The sequence below is a fragment of the Falco punctatus genome, assembly GCF_963210335.1.
Source record: "Falco punctatus genome assembly, chromosome: 15".
NCBI lineage: Eukaryota > Metazoa > Chordata > Aves > Falconiformes > Falconidae > Falco > Falco punctatus.
This window is the reverse complement of record NC_137595.1, coordinates 14470922-14479761: the sequence shown is the minus strand read 5'-3', so window position 1 is coordinate 14479761 and position 8840 is coordinate 14470922. Positions and strand designations below refer to the sequence as shown.

Genomic DNA, 8840 nt, shown 5'->3' with positions numbered 1-8840 from the left:
AATTCAATGAACTCAAATGAGATCAGAGGTCAGTGGAATTACCCCTTGATTTATTTTGATGTGAGAGCAGAAACTGGTTCTGCCTCCATTAAGAAAATGCTGATAAAAAGCTGAAAATGCAATGGCTTGGAAATTGCTAAGAAATTAATTGTTTTTATCCATCCAAATCTTCATGTACATAAGCCAAAGTCCAAAGGAAAAAAAAAAAAACCAACAAAACAACCAACCCTACAGGGTAACATATTGCCTTTTTCAAAGCAGGCTATTATCCGTTCCTTACACGCTTCCAAAGGCTGCACGCCAGACGAGGGACAAAGGCCGCAGATACACATTTACACGTGGGTTAACTTTTCAATCCATTTTTTCATTTCAATAGAAATAATAAATCACCTTATCCTGGAGAAAGAAGCAGCTTGACACAAAACATACGTGCTGGGCTATTTTTATAGCACACCTAAGACATATAGGGATTCATTTATTTACTCAGCTATTTAAAAGTGGCTACTCTTACTCATTCTCTGGACAGCTAAATGCCAGGTTGCTAAGTTACTGTTACTTGACATCATCTCCTCCCCAACGTGTTCCCACATTTGACAGGTTCACATGATTTACTAGGCCAGTCAGCTCGTTATTCACTTGTCCAATGACGTCTGGATAATCATTTTAAATTCACATCATGTCCTCCCCAGCAAGCCCCCAGATTCCACATGAAAATATTTAAACTGCCTGTCAGCTACTAAGTGCATTTGTAACCACACTGGACAGTGTACCTGTATTTTTCAAATTACAATTATTATAATTAGGTTTAGCATCGTTCTTCAATGTTGGTTTGTGTTTTAGAAGAGAAAACAATTACTGAGAGGCAAATAATGGGCTATATCTGTTACAGTCTAATTTTGCTCTGTGAACAGCTCACCTCAGCTATGGATGATACATATTAAATCTGTTAGTGCTTTCAGTTGGCATGAGGAAGGTAATACTACACATAATTTGCCCAGTCAAGGGCATTTTCACCTGCTGATCAATTTACATATTCTGCAATGTCATTAGACTTGAGCTAGTCATCAGAAGAATAGAAGACCATACACATTACAGGCTTTGCTCATTTAACACCAGTTATTTTTACACTAATTACAATCTGAATTATATTTAGGATTTGTTTGCTTCCAGACGAGAAAGCTTTTAATTAATAACACAGCTGTCCACATAACATCAGAAGTCCATCTAGTTACTTGATGCCTTACTACAGCAAATATGTACCTACAAGAATTCTTTTGTTCTTCTAAGCAGGGACAGATTTTTAGACAGAAGTGCCTGCCCAGATGGTTAGCAACACAGACACGAAAGCTTTATGTGTACAGACCAGAGCCTCACTTCTGCAGGATTACATCTAATCGATTGCCTAAACAGCTAGCCCAAAGTTTCAATTTGTGCTACAAGTCCTCCAGAAAATTTAGTTAAATAAAATTTCCTTTCTTTCCCATGTAATGTTGTATGCTTATCACCTCTTTACCCAGAGGTAAACCAATTCTAAGGGAGGTCCCTTCCTAGGCATAAAAAGGATCGCTGCTAGTTCACACTCACTGTCACACCTACACACCACACCCCCCCATGCCTAGGCCATCAGGTGGGTCACATAGCCTGCAATGCCAGCAAGGCACACTGATGTAAAGCACTGGTACAAGTGGCACAAGTCACAGCTTCAGAATACTGTTTTAAAATGTCAGTTCTCCTGCCCTGTCTACACTTTGTATCGCAACATTTCAATGAACTCATTTTTCAATGGCTGCACATAGCAAGTGACGATTGAATTTAAATCCACATTAATGAAATGTGAACTACACACACACACACACACACACACACACACAGTGGATTGCCTGTTTTCTGCATTATCCATGCTTTCAAAGTGGATATTTCAGTGTTGGTTTAAAAAAATAAGCCACATTTTGGAACCAAAAAAGGTGTACTGACCACCAGTGTATTCACCTTCATCATTCAATTTGGTATTAGCAACCTGTATTAAATGCAAATGTCCTGCACTACCTTTACAGCTTGGCCTTAGTTATACAAGATGATATTATTATTACTATTATTATTATTATTATGATGATGATGATGATGTTCTCAGCCACCCTGATAGAAAAGCAAAATCAACAGGAGACTGGTCTGCCATTAACCTTTGGTTGTGGTATCAGGAACAGTCCTTAAAGCATTTACACAAGACGATGACATAAGTAGCTAAACATTTCAGGAAATCTGAAGGATTTTGTCTCTAAAGACTCAGGGGTCTGAATGGACTCAAGACCTTTCCCCTCACTTGGCTGGAAATTTTGAAGAAAGATTAGGAATTGCAAACTTCTACAATTAGAAAAAACATTAATCAAGTTCAGCTTGAAAAAAAAGCTCTGTAAAATCAGAGGTCACAGATCTCAGCTTAGGTACCTCTTCCTTGTAAAGTCTAGCAAAAAAAAAAAAAACACCATACAAGAGTTACAAGAGTTACTGTGTTTTTCTGAGGGGTGAAACATAATTAAGTCACTTAATACTCTTGACTTTAAAAAAAAAAAAAAAAAGATAAAATGCAACTTCAAGGCATGAAATACTCTCAAGGAAAACTGGCAGGCAGCATCCTTGCTCTGGCACTCAGGGGTGCACAGCGCAGTAGCGGACATGGCCAGAGCAGAATGTTGCCAACGGTTTGGTTGGTCAAAATGGACACTCTCACCACCCTGTCTGTCCACCTGCACGTCTTGACTGTCTCGTAATCTTTCTTGTTTTCCTCCGACACATCCATGACAGGATGGAAATGTTAATAGCCTAATTTTTACCTGGGAAAACTGCCATCGTGGACCTGAGGCCCACACTCCCAGAGGCTCTTCAGAGCCTAAGTAAATGGTCCCAAAAGGCCAGAAGCATTTGTCAGGGCTGAAAACTTAATCCAGGTTCTCAAAGCATAAATTGCTGCTGAAACCAAGGGTCATCCTTTCACCTGAGCACACAGCCTGAATGTCCTGACACAGGACCTCCATGGGAAGCCTGAAGACTGGATTTTGACCACTGCTGGGCATCACATTCTCTTACTGACTTTCTCTCTGTTGCCTGTCAAGTAGAATATGATACTCTGCATGCAGCCCAAACACATTTCCCGCTAGCTTACTCTGCATTATAAATTTGCGAAGAACAAAGTCATTGACAAAACTCAGGTCCTTCTACTTCCACATGTGCTTCAGCAACACACGAAGCTGAAAGCTTAAAACGCTGCCACTGAAGGCAGCGAGCTGGGGCTGGGGTTTGCTGGGCCTGTGACAGGCGGCCCCAGAAGCGGCTCGGTAACCTGCTGCTTTCATACACGCAGGGCCTGGCTGGCAGCCTGCAGCCCGCTTGCAGACAGGTTACAAGAAGGCTGCAGACAGCCTGTCAGCGCCCAGAGCTGCCTAACGCCATGCCGATGGCATACTAAGCCACCCTCAGCGTGTCAGAGCACGCAAACCCACCTAACTGTGCGTGCGGCAAGGGAGCACAGAGCCCAGGTGAACCATGGCCAAGGTCCCACGCTCACCTGCCCCACACCAAGCCTGTACCTCCCTACCTGCTCCCCGGCACAGGCAGTTTCATATGCTCCCGACAGCTTCTGGCTATGCCTGCGGCTATGGCTGACAGGTTGCTCCACAGCTGGATGGCAAGGCTGAGCACAGGAGGTGACTCCAGGCAATCTGCACCTGGCAGTCAAGAAAGCTCTGCTGGTTCGTATCCCTTTTTTTGGGTGCCCATTACATACCCTTGTGAGACAGATCCCCAGAGACACAGAAACCTGCCAAATCCCTGTTCTGTCCACCCCGAGTTTAACAGCCTACTGGTGGCAGGAGGTGCTGCCTGTAGCTGCAGGGGCTCTGCAGTTCATCCCCATTCTCTGGAGACAACAGAAAGTCCTGCAGCAGTCTCAGCGGGTTTCAGAAGGGAGCCTGGGACATTCTGCCTCTTTTTGTTGAGTCAAATTACAGTCACAGGGTAGGAAATAGGATCACCTCCTCTTGATTAGAAAAAAAGACACCTCTGCTTCTGTGATTTATATGCATTGCTCCCACATTAAAACTGTCACCCTGATAATTGATCCCTGAAGTTTGTTACATCACATTTTCTTTTGATGCTGTTTACTGAAAACAACTGCTTTCCCCAGCTAAGAAGTCATTCATTCCAACTACAGTAATGAACCTAACTGAAATACATAAACAGGGGAAGAAGACATTTAAAATGTACCAAGTATTTTGCACAATCTTTCAACATTTTCTTTGCTTTTGCTCCTTTAGTGTTCTACAGGTAATAAACCCCTGATCACTTCGAAGGTTGAAACTTAATTTTACTTATTTCCTTCCACTCATTGCTTCTGGGTGCACATGCAGATGCACATTCCTCTGTTACTGCAGGTCAGCATGTGCATGCTTGCGTGCTGGTTCAACATACTCCTGCAGCAACAATGGCAACCCATAAGGACATCAATAGCACCCCAGGATAACGTGTGTACACAAAACAGGAACAAGTTTCCAAAACTATTTAACTCTGAATCGCAATGAATACTGAGAAGCCTATTTTATTTTATAAGCAAGAATAAGTCCATGTCTTTGCAAGCAAGTTGGCACAATTGTTACACATGACTTCAGGTCTGGGTTACTTTGCAGCAGTTGCTTCTAGTGATAAGGACACGGCCGGCACAAATTCCCACTGAAATTTTATCCCCTCTACACCAAAAACCAGCAGGTTGGCTAGCAATCCCAGGGAGGTAGCTCTGATAGACGACATACTCAACCCATAAGGATAAAACCTGAAAGCCCAGATAGGGACCAGTGGGTTGCAAACCTGCCCCCAGGCAAATCTCATGGCCAACAGGGGACACCAAAGTTGGGGTGTCTGGGAAGAAGCCCGTCTTACACTTAAAGTAACAGATTTATATATATACACAACTACTGTTCACACTCCCCTTTTACTTGTTATATGATCTTCTTGCAATTAAGCCACGCTCAGTTTGGAGTCGTTGCTTAATTTTTCTGTATTCATCCACTGACCAGAGCACTGCCAGGAAAAATACGTCTGTAGGTCTTTAACAAAACCATGAACGATGAACAACTGTAGTCTGGGGGAAAACGGGAAAAGGTATACTGTAGGTCAGTCTGTGAGTGGGAGAACTAAGGCAACTCCACCTCAGAGCAGGAGAGAAATGTGTCCTGGAGAGACTCACAGAGCTTAAACAAGGACAGGAACGTGTGTAAATCCTGACCAAGACAAGCTGGCAGATGCAGAGTATTAGGTGAACCGACCTTACTCACTAAGGAGCACCCTTGGCCTACCACTTAACCATGTCTCTCTAGTACAGACCCACTAATATGTTATTATTTAACTACAGTGTTAAAGACAGCCATATAACCCTTCTTCACAAAAGATGAAATAACAGCACTACAATTATATGAAGAATACAAAAGCAGACATTATTACTCACCCGTAATATTTCTTCCACACAGCTGGAGTCATTGGGAAGGGTAACCTAGGTTTAAAGAAAAAAAAGAAATGCTTAGTCAGGTGCTGGATGCAAAGTTCAGTCACTACAACCACACAGGTGAACAGATAACAAGCAACTGCCTCTGTTTGAAGGCTGCTGTGCCACTCTTGCTGCCTACCAAACTTTCCAGTTCAGATCAACATAAATCATCAGCAGGACCCATTTTGTCAAAAGTTGGTTTTTCCTTCCACACTGTTTTGTGCTACTAACAACACTTTGGAAGCAATAAAGTACTCTGATTTCCTCACAGTTGAGAACTGGCACTAGAATTGCCTGAAACTTCTGTAATTGAAGAAGATCCCACTGTTAGTCCTATCGGCAGCCTTCGGAGAGAAGGCGAGGTTTGTTTTAACTTGCTGCATGCTGCAGCAAAGGACAGAGGTGATAACAGTTAGGAGAAAGCTGTTATCATCAACTATCTTATCCTACAGCTTAATAGGCTAACAGCCAAGACAGCTCTTAAAACTTAAACATATACTGTAGTAAAATACTGGTTGGACTGTAAGAGCGGCTGCTGATTTTGTTGTCCCTCACTTCATCAGCCTGTTGCAGGTTAAGCATCCTCTGAAGACTGAACACCACACAGGAATTCACCTCAAGAGGCTTGACAGATATTCCTTCTCCCCTTCAAAAGGTGTGATATGCACACAACCATACCCACGCACACACACAGTGCTGTCCTTAATGTTTTCTAATTGAAAATACTCATTTAAATTGCACTTGCAGCATTTGCCACAATCCCTCATTCTGAGAACATGAAAAAGCACAAAACCTCTAAATACTGTGAACAATTACGTAAACAGGGAGACACGACCGATACGTATAACCATTTTGTAGCACTTGCAGGTAGTTATGATGGGTTCTTATCATGAGGATACAGCAGCAGCAGAAGAGACAATATTCAGGAAGGTACCAAACCCCATATTTGTACCATAAATATTTAGAGAGAGTTTTCTGCCCGATGCTTCTACCTTATTGCCCTTGGTAACTAGTTTGGTTAAAGACACTCATGACTAAACTTAATCCCTGCCATCCTAATCTGCTATAGAGCTTGACCAAAAGCACCGGCTATGGCTTTCCTCCCGTATTTCAACCAGCACTAAGCTTCAAGAATAAATCCACATGGCTACAAAAGTCAAAGACCAGAAACACCTATTAGATCACCAAGTTCACACTCTGCTAATGTTGCACATTTTCCCCATTTCTTCTAGTACTGTGGCTACTCTGACCCAAAAACTGTAGGGAAATGGGTCTCCCATCCCTTCCCTCAATAAAATATGGAGCAGTGTTGGAAACTATTTGGCCCTTTTTTTGTGATAACTTAAAATTTTGCTTTCAGTGTTACCTCAGTCTTTCTGTAGAGCTCTTCACACTACTCTAAGCAATTACTTCAGATTCATACCATGCACAGACATACAGAATTATACTCCACTTTTCTCAAATGCTGTACATTCAACTTTTACCTTCTTTCCCAATAAACAAGATTTTCCATCCCTTTGGCTTATTTCATCACTGTTCTCTGAATTTCCAACAGTTCATCAATATCTTGGTAAAGAAGTACTCAAGTGAACATGACTACACTGCAGGGATATTAGTGATTTTTATTTACTCCAGCAACTTAAAATTTTCTATAATATCACTTAAAAACATTCAACTGACCAAAAAAGAGCCTTACCTTTTTCACCCAGTTCCTACTCAGCTCAAATTCTACCTAACAAACCTAGGCTGAGAACTCCCAGTGTTATAGCATTAACTGCAATAGGCACGCAGTCCACCCTCATACTTGATATTCCAGCACTTCATTGGCCTTCCTTCATCTCTCTACTTTTCACTTAAACAACTTTCTTCCCCTCTCAGTACCTGCAAGTTCTTTGCTCATCTGTGTTTTCCCTACCTCATACCAACTCTCCAGTCAGCAAGGAATATAGTTAATTTCAACAAAGATTAGCAAGCACAGCTATTACTGCAGTGCTCAGTGGGAGTACATATGTCTCTAATACACTCCTGATTTTTTCATTGAAAAATTAGTATGTTGGAGTACGAAAAAACAAAACAAATACTCCCCCAATAAGCTTGCAGTATACACAGCAACCACAAAATCTCTCACAGCAGTAGCAGGAGCAGCCCAAAATCCAGCCAAGTGAGTCAGACTGGGAAGAGTTAGAGCAGCAGAGATACAGAAGCCCCCTCTTTAACACCCCTCCCTAGCATCACACATGCCATTTTCAATGGTTAGCCGAGATACCATGTGTGTTCCTTTGTTTAAAAATGTCTTAATTGTGATAATTGTGTCCCTGACTATTTACACAGTGCAGAGCATGTTCCTTCTTGTTTCCCTGTCCTCTCCCAATTCACAGCCCTGTTTATGTTACTTCAGAACTAATGATGATAATAACAATAAACATACCATTTTACTTTAATAAAGCCCACTATATATTATGCAATCCCAACCAGCTTCTGCTGGCAGCACTTGCTAATAACTTTAAATGCTCATGCATCAATTTAATTGTGTTAATGGCAAAGAAGATTTTAATGGCTTGACAGAACTTTTGTTCCCTTTGGCATTGCTTTGTTTTGAATCACTGGTATTAAAGTAATGCAAGATGTCAAAGTGCTGTGATTATCATATAGGGAGATCCAAGTAGGAGCTAGCACAAAGAGGAAAACATTTAGATTGATGCAAACATTAAAAGAATAATTATTACAACATGGCTATCAGAGAGAAGATCAATGTAAGAGTCTTTCAGTACATTACTATTAATGGATTTCTAAAGAAATGAGACCATTTTTCTAAATTCATGCTACAGTTACACATTCTAAGAGACTTGAAAGGCACAGATCTATTAGAAACTTAGTCTATCCTGGAAAAAAAAAAAAAAAAAAAAGGAAAAACAACCTCTCAGTCTTTCAAAGTGTAAATCAAAAATTGCAAGTTTAATCGTCCATAAACACTTGCATTCAGCTAACAAGTGCAAGCAGGCCCACTTGGCACACCATGGCATCCAAGCAGATTCATCAGGACAGAATGAAACACAGCAGATACAATATTCATCAACTTCTTGAGTACTACTGCTGTAACAAAGTTGGCATTAGAATTGCCATTAATAAAATACCACATTCCTCTTGTAGTTTAGTCAAGATTGGACATCCATCCCATACTACCACTTTCCTAATCTGATAAAAATCAAGTAGTTTAGGACCCATTATGCGATTCTCCACCCCGTCTCCTGCTCAGCTTTTATCGGTAATCAGATTCCAAAAAGGAGGCCACAGCCTGCACTTCTGC

The 8840-nt window shown here is 41.4% G+C and overlaps 1 protein-coding gene across 5 annotated transcripts in view; it reads right to left on the bottom strand.

Annotated features, from left to right (window-relative positions):
- Nucleotides 1-8840, bottom strand: part of AFF2 (ALF transcription elongation factor 2) — a 349278-nt gene that overhangs the window by 154140 nt on the left and 186298 nt on the right. For all 5 annotated transcript variants that reach the window (XM_080365661.1, XM_080365658.1, XM_080365657.1 and 2 more), the window contains exon 4: nt 5495-5539. In XM_080365661.1, coding sequence (XP_080221787.1) covers nt 5495-5539 — 45 coding nt within the window. The remainder of the gene's footprint in view (nt 1-5494; nt 5540-8840) is intronic.